This window comes from Capra hircus, chromosome 25 (assembly GCF_001704415.2).
Source record: "Capra hircus breed San Clemente chromosome 25, ASM170441v1, whole genome shotgun sequence".
Classification (NCBI taxonomy): Eukaryota; Metazoa; Chordata; class Mammalia; order Artiodactyla; family Bovidae; genus Capra; species Capra hircus.
Window position 1 is genome coordinate 39,475,973 of NC_030832.1, and position 18,652 is coordinate 39,494,624.

The 18,652-nt window shown below is 40.9% G+C and overlaps 1 protein-coding gene across 3 annotated transcripts in view; it reads left to right on the forward strand.

The window, feature by feature from the left end:
• RNF216 (ring finger protein 216) overlaps window positions 220-18,652 on the forward strand; it is a 120,984-nt gene continuing 102,551 nt past the window's right edge. For 2 of the 3 annotated variants that reach the window (XM_018040716.1, XM_018040718.1), the window contains exons 1-3: window positions 220-370; window positions 8,760-8,881; window positions 15,371-15,504. In XM_018040716.1, the coding sequence (XP_017896205.1) occupies window positions 8,815-8,881; window positions 15,371-15,504 (201 nt within the window). In that variant the 5' untranslated portion in view covers window positions 220-370; window positions 8,760-8,814. The remainder of the gene's footprint in view (window positions 371-8,759; window positions 8,882-15,370; window positions 15,505-18,652) is intronic. The other variant, XM_018040717.1, reaches the window with a different exon arrangement.

The following is an 18,652-nucleotide window of genomic DNA, read 5'->3' on the forward strand; positions in this document are numbered from 1 at the left end:
TTCACGCTCTGGAGCTGAAAACCCCAGAGTGATAGTGACACCTCACGGGGCTCCCTTCGTCCTCCCGCCTAGTGGCGAAGTCAAGACTCAGCCCACGGCGAGCCGGGGCGAAGGACAGGAGTCCCTCTCTATGGTCTTACTCCCCAGACCCCTCCTCCCTAGCCCCCTGCGTGCCTCTATGGTTCTTCCTGTCATTAGTCGGGAGGGGGCGCTGTGCGCAGGCGCGCGGTGACGCCTCGGCAAGGCCGGAAGGAGCGCAGCGGCGGCCTCGGCGGCGGCAACCAGGCTGTCGCGGCCGCTCCTGCTGACTGGAAACCGCGGCGACAGAAGACCCAGAGCCTGCCTCGCGAGCCGGCGAGTCGAGTGGCGAGTAAGTATCGGCCGCGGCTCCTCGGCCGGCTCTGTGGGGCGAGTGGCGTCTTCACCGGGCGCCTCCATTAAGCCGGGGGTGGGGGCGGGGGCTCGACCGTGAAGGGCCCCGGGGGGGCCGGGCCGGCCCGGGCGGCTGCCCCGACGCGAGCGAGCCCAGGGCCGGCTCCGGGCAGCGCCGAGCGGCTGGAGCAGCGGGGCCGGCGGCCAGGCAAGAGCGACAAAGGCACGGGCGGCCGGCGGACCCGCCGCGGGTCCCGTTACTTCGGGAAGTTTCGCGGGCCGGTCGGTGGGTCCGCCGCGCGAGGACTCGAAAGCGCCGAAAGACTCGAGTTTCCTCGGCAGCACCTCCCGGGAAGCGGTGGCCGTGGAGCGGAGCGCGGCCCGGAGCGCGCGGGGGGCGCAGCGCCGTGACTTTGAACTCCGACGCCCCGCGGTGGGGGTGGGGGTGGAGCCGCGGGCCGCGGTCCCGGACCCTCGCGGCTCACCCCTGGAGGGGCGTCTTCCCCAGAAGGCGGCCGCTCGCGGCTGCCCACCCGCGTGAGGACTCCCCGAACCCCGGGCAGCGCAGGGAAAGCGAACCCCCGCCCCGTGTGCTCGGAGTGCTGGGCGGCGAACGAAGGCGCTGTTTCGCGTGGGTTGTGGCTCGAATGCCGCGTGGGGCGATTGTCGAAAACTTTGGGCCGCTCCGGTCTCGTGACCAGCGCGCTGAGAGCCTTGCGGGGTCTCCGTGCCGACCTCAGCGAGTGGAGCGCTGTGATCAGTCGGGGTGCGTCGTGAGGAGCGCCTGGAGGGGGCTGGGCTTAGGCTTTTTGATACCACGAAAAGATGGCTTGCGCGGCTGGGAGAGGGCACGGCCGCGTTCAGAACGCTGGCCCGCAGGAAGACCGCGGAGAAACGGCCTTTTTTTTTTTTTTTTTTTGCAGAAGTCGTTTATAGTAGCTGGGAATAGGAAGTGGCTGGATTTAAGGAAATAGCTCGAGAGCCTGGGGCTCTGGAGACTTTCGGAGCTCCCTGTTAACGTAAATGGAGGCTTTATAGTTTCCTCCTGAAGGCAGGCAGCAACTACAGAAAGAGAAGAAGCCTTGCAGCCCGTTTGGAGAAGTGTAATGAAGGAAGTTGAGCTATGAGTCTGGAAGACTGAAAGTTTATGAAATAGGGTGGATGAGAGAGCCTGTGCTCATGTTAATGAGTATTTACAGTGTTCTAGGCTGTGGTAAGAGCTTTACAGACGTCATAATTTTCTTTAGCTAGATACTGTTCTAAGGATTTTCCGTATATTAACTCTGAATCCTCGATAACATGGCTTTTGTCGTCCCTTATTTTCAAGAGGGAGAAAATGAGGTGCTGAAAAAATAACTTACCTTGTAAGAGTCTAAGCTGGGACTCGAACTCAGTTTGGCTCCAGAGTTCATACTCCTAATTATCCTGCTATACTTGTGAATATTCAAGAAGTTCTGACGTATTTACTTTTGCCGGGCTGTATGCTGTGTCCTGAGGCTTTGGAAATGAATTGCACTAGAGTCCTACCTTCTTGGGGCTTCCCTGGTGGCTCAGACAGTAAAGAATCTGCCTGCAGTACAGGAGACTGGGTTTCGATCCCTGGGTCGGGAAAATTCTCCGGAGAAGGATATGGCAACCCACTCAAGCGTTCTTGCCTGGAGAATCCCATTAACAGAGGAGCCTAGTGGGATACAGTCCATGGGGTCGCAAAGAGTCCGATATGACTGAGGAACTAACAGGTTAACTTTCAGTTCCCTACCTTGTTGGAACTGTTTTTAGCAAAGGAGGTGGATGTTAAGCATAGCTTCCAAAATATTTATTGTGGTAGTACTTGGAAGGAGTGAGAGACATATGAACAAACACTAGTCTGGAAAGGTTTTTCTCTGAGAAGTGAAATTTTAAGATGGGGAACTGAAGAATAAATAGAATTAATTTGTCAAAGAGAGGCAGAGAGAAGAACCTGAAGTTTCACAGCACTTTCTAGGACCCGAGCCGTGGTTTCTAGAGAATGGTGAATAGGGAAAGAAGTATGAGGTGGGGCTGGCTGGGTCAGCAAGGTCATGTGAGGCAGGGTTTCATAGGCCATGGTAAGGATTTTGGTTCTGCCATGAAGAGATTTGTGGTTTAAAAAACAAAAACAAAATTCCGTGCTATATGAAAATTCATAGGGGGGTACAACTTGTAGACAGTGTTGGGATAGAATGGGCAGGATGTCATGAGTTACCGGAGGATTCAACTTTTAAAATATCGTTGAAAACATTGATTTCTTCTTTGTGGACTGGGGATGTGCTTGCTTATCCATCCCAGTTTCCGAACCAATTTTCAGTTGACAATTGGAGAAAAAAATCGTAATGTTTTATGTTAAGCTCGTTAGCCTACCCACTGAAAAGTTTGAATAATTTCTGGTTTAAAACCTTTCGTGTTGTAAAAAGATACTGATAACAGAATTTTTAGAGCTCTTTGAAACCACTTGAACTCCAGACTAATTGTTTGCATATCATCTGTGATTATGGATGCTGTTTTACCTTAGTTCCTTCATTTTGTATGTATATTGAAATTAACGTGCGTTGCATTTTCTTTTTCTGAACTCATCAACTTCATTGTTGTTTCGTTATAGTATCACCATCGTCCAGTCATCTGATCTCAACTTCGAGGTCAACTTTGACTCCTTGCTTCTTCTTGCCCTGATGACCAGTTATGTACGAAATCCCATCGTTGCACTTTGCTGGGTGGTCTGATGGTTAAGACTCCGTTGCAGGGATTGCAGGTTCAGTCTCTGGTTGGGAAACTAAAATCCCACATGCCATGTGCTGTGTCCTTTAAAAAAAAAATCCCATTGACCCTAACCTTTATAATTAGTATCTTACGTCTTTTCCTTCCTCTGCTTGCTGTTACCTTTTACCTTTAGTTCCCACTTCACTGACTCTTGTTTACTGGGTTTTCCTGCCTCTGGATGTCTTCTGAAGTCTGTCTTACACTTTGCAGCTTGGTCGTTGTTCCTAAAGCACAACTCTGCATTCCTTCGCGTTGGGTTAAAAAATAAAAATTAGAGCTCTGCTTCACTTTTCTGTTAGCAAACCACCTCTGAGCTTAGTGACTTAATACAACAGTTTTACTTGTTGGCAGTTTTGTGGGTCAGGAAATGGGGAAGATTTCACCTGGGACTTTTTTTTTTTTTTGATTCACATGCTGTCAGCCACAGTGGCTGGGACTGGAGGATATACTTCCAGAATGACTTCTTTATTCAAATGGCTTGTCTGAGGCTCCTGGAAGACGGCCCAGCTGCCTTTCCCTCTCCATGTAGTGTCAGAGCTTTCCATGTGGTCTCTCCAGTAGGGTAGTCAGACTTCTTACATGGTCACTCTGGGCTTCCAGAGCCCTTGATGGAAGTGCTACTGTCTTAAAACTAGGCGTGGAACTGGCAGAGCATTCAGTTTAGCTTAAATATGGCTGTCTCCCCTCAGCCTTCCCTGACTGCCTGGCCTCTCCTGTCACACAGTCTTTGTCTTGCAGTAAAGACCATGCTTTGTAGATACTCAATTGTGTGCCTATTTTCTCTCACTGATGGAAGTTCTGTGAGGCAAGATCCACGTGGGATTTTCTTTGTTATTCCCCGTGATGCATAACACAGATTCTTTAAGTGTTAAGTAAATAATACCAGTTTAGTGTAGAAAAATCAAAATTTAAGGAAGCAAAAATATAAACCTACTGCTTAGAAATAACCGTTAGCAACTTTTTTGTGTTGATATTGATTACATGTTAGTACAGGATTACAAAGAATGGCTATCTAAATATTAAAATGAGAAACTAGTATTTGAATGAAGAGCAGTAATCATGTATAGACATTTTAAAAAATATGCTTGGAAGTGGTTTTGTGGGGGCTGGTATAACCTGGGCATGTCAGCTTCTCCCAGCCTGGCCTGGCTCTCCTTTGCCCTCCTTGCCTTTATTACCCCAAAATCAATGTTGCAAAAGTGATGGGCATATTTTTGGAAATTATTCTGGAAAGCAGCACCACCACAAAACCCCAGGACCATACAGTGTTATATTAGGAGCATCTGAAAAGAAAAGTGGAGGAGTGACGTGAACAGAGGAGTAAGAAGGAAATAGTTGGTTTAAGACAGACCTACGGACTCTGGTCACAGGAAAGGAAAGATGCAATTTTGACAATAATAAAATTGTATGAGAGAACCATGGATGATTCCCATCTTTTCCTGACTTCCTTTGTTTTCCAGATTTTCTATAATGATGTAATTTTTTATTACACTACATTGTGTAATACTTTATAATTGACGAAGAGAATGAGAAACTGGTTGTTTTCACGTAAGCCACATTACTTGACTTCTTAAATATGGCTGTGATGAACAGCTCCAGTCTCTGGCAGAGGAAGTTATTTTCAGAGTCACTCGTTCATTCAACAACTGTGAAACACTGAAGGTACACTTATGAATAAGACGGAGTCAAGGGCATATGGAGAAAACAAAATGTGAACTCTTTCTCATCATGTGTTGATTTCATTCATACAAGGAAGAGAAGGGTTTAAAAAAAGATCATTAGGACAGTTGTGGGAGGTGGAAAGGAAGGAACATAGAAGTAGTACCATACAATTTTCTTAAACTCTTTCAATATTACCCACATAAGATTCTTAAAAATAAAAAGAATTCTCCACTGAGTAATGAATTGATGAATACATGCTAATTTCTGGTTCTAATTTGGAAGCTTTAACTGGTATATTTGACCATAAAGTATAATCATAAATGTATATGATGATTTTTATAATTAAAGGCAAGAAATAATAATTGAACTTTCTTGAAAGGCATTTCCTATTTCTGAACTCCACTTTGGTGTCTGATCATTAAGTGAAAAGACATATATAGGTTCTTGTTACTTCCAGAGGAAAAATGAAATTTCCTAAAGAAGGAAGTAAAAGTTTTATGTGAATAGTTATAGCACTAGTGAAAAGTAGCTTGGAAGAGGAGAATAACCCCCTCCCATCCCTACCCTGGTTGGGCTGTATTATCAACCCTTAATTGTTAACAAAAACTGTACATCTACTCTTCCCATTTCACAAGTCATAATAATAGTCATAATGTGGCCCTTATTGTGTGCCAGGTGCTCTACTAAACACTCTATATGTATTTAACTCAATTTCAGAACAGCTGTGTTCTCATTTCATGAAGAAAGAAATTAGGCCTGAAAGATTAAGCAGTTATGCATAGTCACTGATTGACTAGTTGGTAAAACCTGGGTTCGTACTTAGACAGTCTGATCTGAGCCCATATGAGAGGACTGAATGTCAGGGAGTTAAAGGACCTTTACAGAGAAGCTAGTCAGGAGTAGAAATTTCATTATCAGACTTCTCACTGCAGCTTGGGGCCACTGTACATGCCATTCATGAGGAATCTTGCTTTTAAAGCAGCACTGGTAATCTGCTTAACTACAAACTTAACAGTCTAACCAAATTAGATATAAAATAAATCACATTTTCCTTTGTTTTCCAGTGTAAAATTGAAGGAATCTAGTTGTGGTAAAAGAAGAAATAGGAAATTTGAAATTAAGTGTTCAGAGTACTTTTTGAAAGTTGTATTGGAAAGAAAAACACTTGAATAAAGGCAGTTGAAAGTAGACATCAGAGCTCTTTCCTTTATACTATGCCATTTGGAAATAACATCATTATTTCAGATGAGATATCTAAGCTTATGCTTGGATTTATAATTTTTAAACATTGAGGTACCTTTGTCCAGTTATAGATATCAGAAAGTTCTGTTGTAATACTTAAAACACAGTCTTGCTATAAAACTGTAAGTTTTAGTTGAAAAATACTGACATTATTTGATTATCTTTTTATAGACATCATATTATGAGAAGCCATGGTCTAGGGCCTACCTCTTTTGAAGCACGTGGTTTCTCTCAGGAAGACAAAACAAATTTTCTTAAGAAGAAAAACCTTGAGTCTGTAGGTTACAGATAGACTCTTGGAACTAAAAAGGTGCCGTAGTAGTTAGAATTGTCCCCCTTTGATTCTTACTTGATTTTCATTCTTCTGATGTCCATCAGAGTAAAGCAAGAAAATGGTTCAAAAATCAAACTACAGAAAGACTTAAATAATCCTCTCCTCTTAACCCCCAAATACTGCTTCAGAGAGGCAAACACTCTTTTTTCCCCTGATAGTGACCTTTTTCCTCTCTAACCTTGCCGTTTACAAAAAGAAAAAAGAACTTATCTGTCTGGCTGCACCAGGTCCTAGTTGTGGCGTGTGGGCTCTTTTAGTTGCGGCATGTGAGCTGTAGTTCCCTGAGCAGGAATTGAATCTGGACCCCCTGCGTAAGGAGCTCAGTCTTAGCCGCTGGACACCACCACTCTTAATAATTTTTTGGTGACTAGAATATTTGTTTTAATGTACAATATTTCAGTCTTTGCTTTTGTGGACAACACTTTTTCTGTCCTATTTAAGATATCTTTCCATGGGGAGGGAGGCGGGGGGCCACATGTACACCCATGGCTGGTTCATGTCAATATATGTCGAAAACCACCACAGTGCTGCTGCTGCTGCTAAGTCGTTTCAGTCGTCTCCGACTCTCTGCGACCCTGTAGACAGCAGCCTACCAGGCTCTGCCATCCCTGGGATTCTCCAGGCAAAAACTCTGGAGTGGGTTGCCATTTCCTTCTCCAATGCATGAAAGTGAAAAGTGAAATTGAAGTCGCTCAGTTGCGGCCGACTCTTAGCGACCCCATGGATTGCAACTTACCAGGCTCCTTCATCCATTGGATGTTCCAGGCAAGAGTACTGGAGTCAGCCCACCACAATATTGTAAAGTAATTAGCCTCCAATTAAAATAAATTATTATTTTAAAAAAGATATCTTTCTCAGCTCTGATTTTTGAAGGTATTTTATGTTATCTTCCAGAAAGTTTATTTTACCTTACCATTTAAATCAGCAGTTCACATAAAAATTATTTTGTCTAAGGCATAAAGATGAGGTCTAGTTCTTTGATTTTTCCCTATCCTCCCAAAATATAGCTTTCCAGTACAGTGTCATACAGTTTAAAAATCATATGTTAACATTGCTCTGCAGGGCTGCTTCTGTCATAAATGTCCACATGTGAACAAATCTGTTTCTGGACTCTGTTCCATTGGTCTTCTTTTGCCAATACTACATTGTCTTAATTACTATAGCTTTATAACAAGACTTAATATCTGATAGTATAAATTCTGTCTTTTTGGTTATGAATGCTTTGCTGATTCTGGGGTCTTTACTTTTTCTTGTAAATTTTATAATCATCTAGTGCATATCCATTTTAAAAATCTGAGTAAGGGTGTATTAAACTTTTACACCAGTTTGGGGAGAACTGACATCTTTGCATAATCAAGCATTCCAGCCCGTGAATGTGGTATGTCTCTTCCTTTATGTACTCCTTAATTTTCCTCAGTGGTGTTTTACAGTTTCTGTGAGAGATGGAATAGTTCATCCATGCCACAGATAGCAGGATATCCTTCTTTTCTGTAGCTGAATATTACTCCATTTTCTTTACCCATTCGTCTGTCATTGGACACTTAGGTCGTCTGCATGCCTTCACTGGTGTAAATAGTGCTGCAGTGATCATGGCAGCGCAGGGGTCTTCACAACAGTGGTTTCATTTCCTTCAGTTACACACCCGGAAGTGGAATCGCAGGATCATGTGGTAGTTCTGTTTTAAAATTCTGAGGAACTTCCATGCTATTTTCCATAGTGTCTATTCCAGTTATAATCCTACCAACAGTGTAGTGTTCCTTTTTTCCATATCCTGCTAGCATTGTTCTCTCTCATCTTTTTGAATGAATGATAGTCATTCTAACAGGCAGAGGTGTTTTTGATTTGCCTTTCACTGATGTATAGTAATGTTGAGCGCTATTTTATATACCTGTTAGCCGTTTGAATATCTTAATTTGAGATATTGGATTATTTGTTATTTTTGCCATTGAGATGTACGAGTTCTTTATATATTCTGGATTTTAGCACCTTACTAGGGGTTATGATTTGCAAATATTTTTCTCCCATTCAGTATGTTGTAGTAAATGAGTTTTTAATTTTACTTTTTAGAAAATCTTTTATTTCCTTTTATTTATTTTTTTGTTTAGTTTCACTTTTTAAAAATGTATATCCCATCTAGTCTTTGATCCTTTGTTCATCTTTTGTATGTTCTTTTGCAGGAATTTTAAAAAAAATTTAGTTTTTCCTCTTCTGTTAACTTTAGTTATTCATTCAAAAGACTGAAAAAATTTTTCTTTTTAGTGGTGTTTTCAGTTTATAAGCTGAGAATGCTATCTTGACTAGATATGTGGGAAGAGTTTTGATACTTCTTCATTCTTAATAATTTTCTTTTTCTTTTTCACGCCCTTTGGAATAGGTGGTCGCCATGTATAGATATTAGCAAGCACATAGGTGTACGTCTGCGTTGGAAAATGGCAGAGGGAAACAACAATGAAGAGGTGATTCACTTAAACAATTTCCACTGCCACCGGGGACAAGGTAAGTGTGCCCGTTTCCTCTTTCATCATTGCTTTTTCCCTTAGTCTTGTCATATCATATTTGAAATTAATCTGTTTTGCACCGTATAGAGTCCAGAAATGTTTCCTTTTCAGACCTCAGAGCATCAGATTTAAATGGACTCATTAGACTAGAATTTTGTGTTGAATAGTGATGCCTACTGGCATGAGTGAAGCTAAAGAGTCTTCCATCACAAGAAGATTGAATCTTAAGAGAGGAGGGCGGGAACAGTGGTACTTCTCAGTTTTTGAAGGAATGGTGATTGCAGAGGAGTACAGTTCCTTTAGGGCTGTAAGTTCTGATCGTACTTAAGGTGCTGCTGCTGCATTTGTGGCCCCCTCATACAGGCCTAACTTCTCTTTTGCCAGAAGACTATGGTTTAGCCTTACAGGGAATTTTAGGACATGTACTCCTTGACTTTACAGTGTTTAAAATATGGGGAAATCATTGATTCATAAAGGGAAGGGACCCTTCATTTCTTTAAGATTTCTAAATGCGTGTGAAATTTCCTATCAGATCCTGATTCACAGTTCAATTCAGATCAGTCGCTCAGTCGTGTCTAACTCTTTGCGACCCCATGAATCACAGCATGCCAGGCCTCCCTGTCCATCACCATCTCCCGGAGTTCACTCAAACTCACATCCGTCGAATCAGTGATGCCATCCAGCCATCTCATCCTCTGTCGTCTCCTTCTCCTCCTGCCCCCAATCCCTCCCAGCATCAGAGTCTTTTCCAATGAGTCAACTCTTCACATGAGGTGGCCAGTCAGCTTTAGCATCATTCCTTCCAAAGAACACCCAGGACTGATCTTTAGAATGGACTGGTTGAATCTCCTTGTAGTCCAAGGGACTCTCCAGAGTCTTCTCTAACACTATAGTCCAAAAGCATCAGTTCTTTGGCGCTCAGCCTTCTTCACAGTACAACTCTCACATCCATACATGACTACTGGAAAAACCATAGCCTTGACTAGACGGACCTTTGTTGGCAAAGTAATGTCTCTGCTTTTGAATATGCTATCTAGGTTGGTCATAACTTTTCTTTCAAGGAGTAAGCGTCTTTTGATTTCATGGCAGCAGTCACCATCTGCAGTGATTTTGGCGCCCCCAAAAATAAAGTCTGACACTGTTTCAGCTATTTCCCCATCTATTTCCCATGAAGTGCCATGGACCAGATGCCATGATCTTCGTTTTCTGAATGTTGAGCTTTAAGCCAACTTTTTCAGTCTCCTCTTTCACTTTCATCAAGAGGTTTTTTAGCTCTTCACTTTTCTGCCATAAGGGTGGTGTCATCTGCATATCTGAGGTTATTGATATTTCTCCTGGCAATCTGGAGTCCAGCTTGTGTTTCTTCCAGTCCAGCGTTTCTCATGATGTACTCTGCATATAAGTTAAATAAGCAGGGTGACAATATACAGCCTTGACATACTCCTTTTCCTATTTGGAACCAGTCTGTTGTGCCATGTCCAGTTCACAGTTACATCTAGGCTAAAAGGAAAAAAGTTATGCTGATGAATAGAAGATTATAAAGTCCATAGAAGAGGTTGTACCTTTTTTTATGTTTTGCTATTGATAGTACTTTGTATTTATGAAGACTTTTTTCCCAGCAAAAGATAGAATTTTATATATACGGCTTTCAGAGCATTTAAAAATGAGCAGGGAATTCCCCGGTGGTCTAGTGGTTTAGGACTCCATTCTTCTGCTGCAGCGGGCGCAGATTTGGGGAACCAAGGCCCCACATGTCATGAGACACGGCCAAAGAATAAATAAATAAGATTTAGCAAAGTTTATTAAGCAGATAAAGAGAGAAAAATAAATTTACTTAAGCTATGCAAATTATAAAAACAGAAGAAATACCGATTTTTTAAGCTATTATTAATAGTGTATTCTGAGTTGGTAGTGATTATAGCCATAATGTGTTGTTATTTAGGAAGTTTTAAATCCTAGCTATATTTGTATATATGATCAATTCCATATTTTCCAAACATGCATATCAAATTAATGTTGTGGGGTGTTTTTTTTTTTTCCTAAATTGGATCTTAAATATGCTTGAACAGAGTTTCTTTAAGAACAAAAATTCTGGAAAACTACTAACTTTGGAGATATATTTTTCTGCTGAACAAACTTTATTTTGCACACATAGTGAGGATTTGTTTAGACATAGAGTTGTTTTTATTAGCTGTATTAATAATTTCTACTGTGTCATCCCCTTAAGTGTTTAAGTTTTTAAATCGTCTTTATTGAGGTATAATTTACATAGAATAAGTGTATACATTTTAACTATATATAATTCAGTGACTTTTGAAAAATGAATATACTCATATAACCACCACCTCAGTTATGATGTAGAACATATCCAGGAAGATTCCTTTATGCCCCTTTGCAGGCAGTTCTCACCCAACTCTGACCTGCTTTCTGTCACTGTACAATTTCATATAAATGGAACCATACAGTATGTACTCTTCATACTTGAATTCTTCAGCACAGCAGTTTTTTGATTCATCCATATTGTTGCATGTATCAGTAATTCAATTCTTTTTAATTGCTGAATATTATTCACATGGAAATTCTATACCCAGCGAAGGTAGGCTTAAAAATGAAGGTAAAATAAAGATTAAAAGTACAAGAATGAATAGAAGATATATTATGCAAATAGTAACCCTCAAAACAGAGCCTTTCAGTTCAGTTCAGTCGCTCAGTCGTGTCTGACTCTTTGTGACCCCATAAACCGCAGCACACCAGGCCTCCCTGTCCATCACCAATTCCTGGAGTCCACCCAAACCCAAGTGCATTGAGTCAATGATGCCATCCAACAAACCATCTCATCCTCTGTTGCCGCTGTCTCTTCCTGCCCTCAATCTTTCCCAGCATCAGGGTCTTTTCCAGTGAGTCAGCTCTTCACATCAGGTGGTCAAAGTATTGGAGTTTCAGCCTCAACATCAGTCCTTCCAATGAACACCCAGGACTGATATCCTTTAGGATGGACTGATTGGATTTCCTTGCAGTCCAAGGGACTCTAAAAAGTCTTCTCCAACACCACAGTTCAAAAGCATCAAATTCTTCAGTGCTCAGCTTTCTTTATAGTCCAGCTGTCACATCCATACATGACTACTGGAAAAACCATAGCATTGATTAGGCGGACCTTTGTTGGCAAAGTAATGTCTGCTTTTTAATATGCTGTCTAGGTTGATCATAACTTTCCTTCCAAGGAGTAAGTGTCTTTTAATTTCATTGCTGTAATCGCCATCTGCAGTGATTTTGGAGCTCAGAAAAATAAAGTCTGACACTGTTTCCACTGTTTCCCGTCTATTTGCCATGAAGTGATGGGACTGGATGCCATGATCTTAGTTTTCTGAATGTTGAGCTTTAAGCCAACTTTTTCACTCTCCACTTTCACTTTCATCAAGAGGTTGTTTAGTTCTTCTTTACTTTCTGCCATAAGGGTGGTGTCATCTGCATATCTGAGATTATTGATATTTCTCCCGGCAATCTTGATTCCAGCTTGTGCTTCTTCCAGCCCAGCGTTCCTCATGATGTACTCTGCATATAAGTGAAATAAGCAGGGTGACAGTATACAGCCTTGATGTACTCCTTTTCCTACTTCGAACCAGTCTGTTGTTCCATGTCCAGTTCTCTGACCTGCATACAAGTTTCTCAAGAGGCAGGTCAGGTGGTCTGGTATGCCCATCTCTTTCAGAATTTTCCACAGTTTATTGTGATCCACACAGTCAAAGGCTTTAAATTATCAAATAACATACACAGTTCAGCCAGAAGTGTCAATAAAGATAAAAGTTTTAAAAAAGTTAAAGAGTCTGGGAAGATAAAGCAATTCTAATCTCTATATGTGTAGTAATATGATATTAAAATATACAAAGAGAAAATTGACAGAACTGAAAGGATAACGGGACAAATCCACAGTCAAAATGGGAGATTTTAGCACGTTTCTTACAATAACAGAGAGAGCAAACACACACAAACATTGGTATGAATATAGAACATTTGGAAGAACATGATCAACAAATCTGATATAATAGACATAGGAATGTTGCACCTAATATGTTTGCCAAAATTGACCATATTTTGAGGTACAAAATAAGTTCCAAGTTCCTACACTACTGGTGGTGGTGTAAGTTGGCATAGATAATTTAGGAAGCTGTTTGATATTGTCCACTAAACCTGAACGTATGCTTTCCCTGTGCCTCAGCACTTCTAGAATGTACCCAGCTGAAATGAGTATACCAAGACAGATATATAGGAATATTCATACCAGTATTATCCAAAATAGCCAAGACTGGAACCAGCCCAAATGTCGAATGTCAACAGAAAAATAAGTAACTTATTCATACATACTCGTGTAGTAGATTACATACAGAGGAAACTGCATAATGCAACATCAGCATCATGGGTATATCTCAGACGAGTTATTTGCATGGAAGCCAGAAACGAGAATTTTATACTCAGAAACTGATCTGTGGCGTTAGGCTCCTAATGTGCTAGAAATGCGTTTACCAGCGTTGGTGATGGTTACACAGGTCATACAGGCCTTTTGCATGAATCATAAACTTTGTTCTGTTATACTTTAGGTTAAAGTATGTATTGTAAAGCTAGTATGTTTATATGTGGTATTTTGGGGAGTATCTTGTCAACCATTGGGATTCACTGTGAGGTGATAAGTTTAAAACCAACTTTTTTTGCTGGGTGCCCCAGGCTTGTTGTCTGTCTTTTTTTCTGGGCCAGTTCTTCCTCAGAGGAACCTACAATTTCTGCATGTAGAATCTAAGACTGTCCGCCAGCATTCAGGGGGCCAGTTAGCAGAAGGCAGCAGAGTTACTCATTATGGCTGTTTCAGTGACACGCCTTTTCTCTCTTGGCCTGGTGTCTAGTGACTCTCTGTGTTGGTGACTCTTCAGAATGGACCTCTACAGGGTGGGTCTTCTGGAATGGCTGAATGAGAAACTTGGCAAATCCTCTCCCCAGAATTAACAGTAAAATTAGGATTGTCTAAAATAACCATTTAAAGACTGGAAATGAACAAAGGCGTACAATAATTGAGAATATTTTTCAAGGAAATCTGTGATTCTGCAACATGGATTAAGCTGCCTCTGGTCAGCTGACCTCTGCAGACTGGGTTTAAGCCTTTTCCACTCCTCTAGATTTCTTGCCTCTGAAAATCTGCTGAGAATTTTGTTTAAATCTCTTGCTAGCTATCATTTCCTTTTTTCTTTGTGTCCTAAAAAGGAGGACATTTTTTACTTTCATTTTTACTTTTTACGAGCTCCTTTACTGTCATTTAAGTGGAGTTTCAAATGCAGTGGTGCTGGTCACTTGGATTCATTCTGCCAGCCCTCTGCAGTACACTTCTGCAGGCCCTCAGTTCAGTCAGTTGTTAGATGCATCAGTCTGCTGTGTAGGTAGCATTGGACTTGGAATCAGACAACTTAACTGTGTGTGAAGTACTATAATAAACAGGCATTTTATGTGGGTTTTCTAAGCTAATACAGCTATTTTCAGTGGGCACTGTTGTTAGCCTTTCTTCAATGATGAGGAAATGGATGCCTAAAGAAGAAAATAATGGCAGCATGCAGCTAGTATGTGGTAGAGCTGAGATTGGAATCCAGGCAGTTTCACCCTAGATCTCATGGACTTACTAAACTGCTATCCTTGGCATCACCACAGCCCTGTTACAGGGATGAAATGAGATAATTGGTTTTATATTGCTTTTCAAATTGTTGGATACCATAAAAGTACATGAGACATTAACCTTGAGAAAAATAATTGCGCTTTCTGAAGGAATTGTCAGTTTGTGTTATCCAGTAATTCATATCAAATGTGATCTATCTTCAGACAAATAAAAGGAGTTAGAGACCTTGGACAGAATTATTACGTCTAGATGGCTAGTTGCACTCTGGTTGTGTTTAAAAAGGAAACTAGAAAGTTTAACTTGCTTACTGTCTTGATGCTAAATGGGTATTTGACTACACCACTGAAATATATTTGCATAAATAATACTCAAGATTTATAAGTAAGATGAGCAAACTAATATCAAATATTAAGTGAAAATTTTACTGTTTCTGAGTGAGTTTTTTTCAGATCTATCAGTTTGAATAAAACAGTGTTTTATATTCCCTTGGAGGAGTAGAGATGATGGGAGGCCATGATTCCACTGTTTAGTTGCCGGTCAAGAAGATTTTATCAACACATTCCTCCAGTCTCGTATAAGAAAAAGTTGAAAATCTTGAGCATAGTAATTGTCAGATTTTCTCTGATGATTCCCGAAATGAATTATTGGCAAAGATCAGCACAGAAAGCTTATTTTAATGCTTAGGTGCATGTGCTGCCTGAGGAGATAAGTTAACACTCCAGTAGCCATGAACTTGGCTTTAGGTTTGACCCTTTTCATGGCAAAGTTGAATTAAAGGACTGAATATGATTATGCCCACCTCCTGATAACAGTGTTCTCTCTGCCTACTTTTAGACTGGATCAATCTCAGAGATGGACCCATCACCATATCTGACTCCTCTGATGAGGAAGGGGTTCCAATGCTGGTCACCCCAGCTCCTCAGCAACATGATGAAGAGGACCTGGATGATGATGTCATCCTGGCAGAAGTGAGTTTTCTGAAATTTACCATGATGAAATATATTTCAAGTTAATAATTGATTCTTGGGACACTCAGTATTAATAGAATAGCTGCGAGTACTCTTACAGCAGTATTTAAATAATGTTGGAGTTACCTATTCTTTGAAGATTTGGTAGGATTTGCCCTAAAGGCATTTGGGCTGTTTCTTTTCATGAAGGACAGTTCTTGGAAACTGTTTCAGCTTCCTCTGTGGTGATCGACATGTCTAGATTTTCCGTTGCTTTTTATTGGTTTTTTTCCACGGATACTTTTCAGTGTTTTTTTTAATGTATTTAATAGAACTAAACAAAATAGCCTGTTCTTTCTATTTACTCTACTTATTCTGAATCTATGGCTCCTCCAATTTTCCTTTTCTGTTTTAGTGTGCTTGTGGGATTTTTTGCCTTTTTTCTTGATTTGATGAGTTGACCATTATTTTCCCTCCTCTTTGCTCTTTGACCCAGTCCTGTGAACAGCTAACCACTTCTGTCTGCATAGGGCTTCCCTGGCGACTCAGATGGTAAAGAATCTGCCTGCAACGCAAGAGACGCGGGTTTGATCCCTGGGTCGGGAAGATCCCCTGGAAAAGGAAATGGCTACCCACTCCAGTATTCTTGCCTAGAGAATTCCATGGACTGTCTCTGTACATCTGCCTATTCTAGACCTTTTATATGAATGGAATCATATACTGTTTGGTCCTTCTTTCGTTTAGCATTAAGTTTTCATGGTCATCTATGATGTAGCAGGAATTGGTACTTCAGTTCCTTTTTTATTGCTTAATACTGTTCCGTTCTGTGGCTGTATCATATGTTGTTTCATTGATTGATGGACATTTGAGTTGCTTCTACGTTTTCACTATTATGAATGATGCTGCTGTGAACATTCATGTGGAAGTTTTCCTGTGGACATACGCCTGGAGTTGATTATATAGTTGGGTTTTGCCTAGTGGTTCTACTTAAATTAAGAAACTGAAATTTAGTGAGTGAATTCATCTAATTTTTCTTTATTAACATGACTATTATACTTTGTTCTCTCATAGTGTTTAATATGCTTTACATTTTTATTGCTTAAAAAAATAATCTTTCACTATGTTCCCTGCATCTTTGAGGTTTTGTTTTATTTATATTGGGGTCATCTGTTCTTGCTGGTGATTTGAAAGGTTTTTATCCTTAGTTGTTTTTTTTGTTTTGTTTTGTTTTGTTTTTTTCAGTTATTCTAGTACTTAGCTTTATACTTTCAGATGCTGTTCTTACATGTGTCCTTACATGTTGATTTATCAGCTTTGAGTGTATCTTTTGATCTTTTGATCTTGCATTTAGCGTCTCTTATTTTCCCTCCCAACTGTCAATAGTTACTGTAATTTCTACAAAACCATGATTCAGAACATGTGTGTTGAATAGCTGATTATCTCTTCACTCCATTGTACTCTTGCATCTCCCTCCTCGTTTCATTCACTGTGTGGTGCGGACTTCATCATGTACGTCACCCGTCTGCCGCTTCTGTTTCAGTAGTTGGATGTCTTCATGTGGTTGCTGTGCTGGTGGTTTTTTATTACTACTCAACTTCGAATGCATTTGAAATTTTCCTGGACCGGCTTTTTGTAGGTATTTTATGTTGGGGAAGGGCTCAGGCACTGTTCATGGCTAGCAGGAATTCTTCCTATGACAGGGGATGTTGGGGCTGCATGGGGCGGAAAATGTGCTTACACGCACGTATGCTTGTTTCTTTCTTACTGCCCAGCCGTGATTGCCACCTCCAGAGCAGCCCAGATCAAAGTTCTCTCTCTCCTGCCTCACTGACAGCCTGCCTTCAGCAGGGACGTCTGTCTTCATTCAGTCTAACATCCTCAGAAAATCCTTGCTGCCAGACAGCGAACAGATTCCCAGTGTTTCAAACAAGGGACTGTTGGTTTTCCGTCTGCAGGCCACACCACCTGCTTTGGAGAACTCTGCCTTTCTGATGCTTTCTCTGCCTGCCTGAAATCTGGATGTACTTCTCCCACTGCATTTATCAGCTCCTCCTCACATATGTTGTGATTTGGGATCACAAATGTGTGTTGGTTTATTCAGAGATTTTCAGTTCTTTGTCTCATTCTCTCTGCATTGGGGTGACTTCAGAAAAGATCAGGGTCAAAGACATCTTTATTCTGCTACCTTAAAATTTGGCATTTTACTTTTTAAATTCACAAGTAACACATGGTTGTGTTCTCTGTGGAAATTGATACAATACAGAGAAAACTAGTCTCGCTTCACCAGCCCCTTCTGCCCCAGAGATTTCCCAGAGGAACTGTTGTCACAAGCTTGGCACGTATCCTTCCAAATCTTTTTCTTTGAATTCACACGTGTGGGTTCATGCATGTATGTATATATTCGGTGTATATATACACATATATGCTTTTAGAAATGGGATGTTTATGTCTGTGTTCCATTTTTTCCCAAAGAATAGAAATCAGTCTGTGTGTGTTGTTTTGTGGCTTTTCTTCACTGAACATTTCTTGGTGAAGTTTCCATGTCATCACATAGAGAACCACCTCTTGGAGTGGGGGTGGGGGAGAGTCAGAGAGTATTTTGTAAAGCAGATCAATAGTTGACTTAACTGCATGCTTAGGGACAAGCTTCAGAATGCTTCTAGTGTTCTCTTTTTATGATGCAGTCAGTGTGGCAGTGAATACCCTTATATATGCCCCCTTTGGATACATAAGGGTGTATAGGATTGATATTGAAAAGTGACATTGATAGATTATAAGGATATACATTTTTTTTAAAATAAGCAATACCAAATTCCTCTCAAATTCACCAGGAAGGAGTGATAGTAAGTTTTCCCACATCTGTCCCACATTGAACACATCTGTGTTTAATGTTGTCTAACTAAAAAGCTGTTTGCCAGTCTTGGCGAGGGGGTAGAATGTCATTTTAACTTGCATTTTGCCAAATTGCTGATGAGGTTTCGACTCTTTCCTTGTGCTTATTGACCGTTTCTCACTCCTCTGCTGTGCTGTCATTCTTTCATTATTTTCTCTGCTATGCAGTTACTTTTGTTTTATGGTCGCAAATGAAATTATGATTCAAACTATAAGTCAGGCTTCAATCTCTGAATGGCTGCTCTAATTCTTATAGTTACTATAGTGTGATCAGATT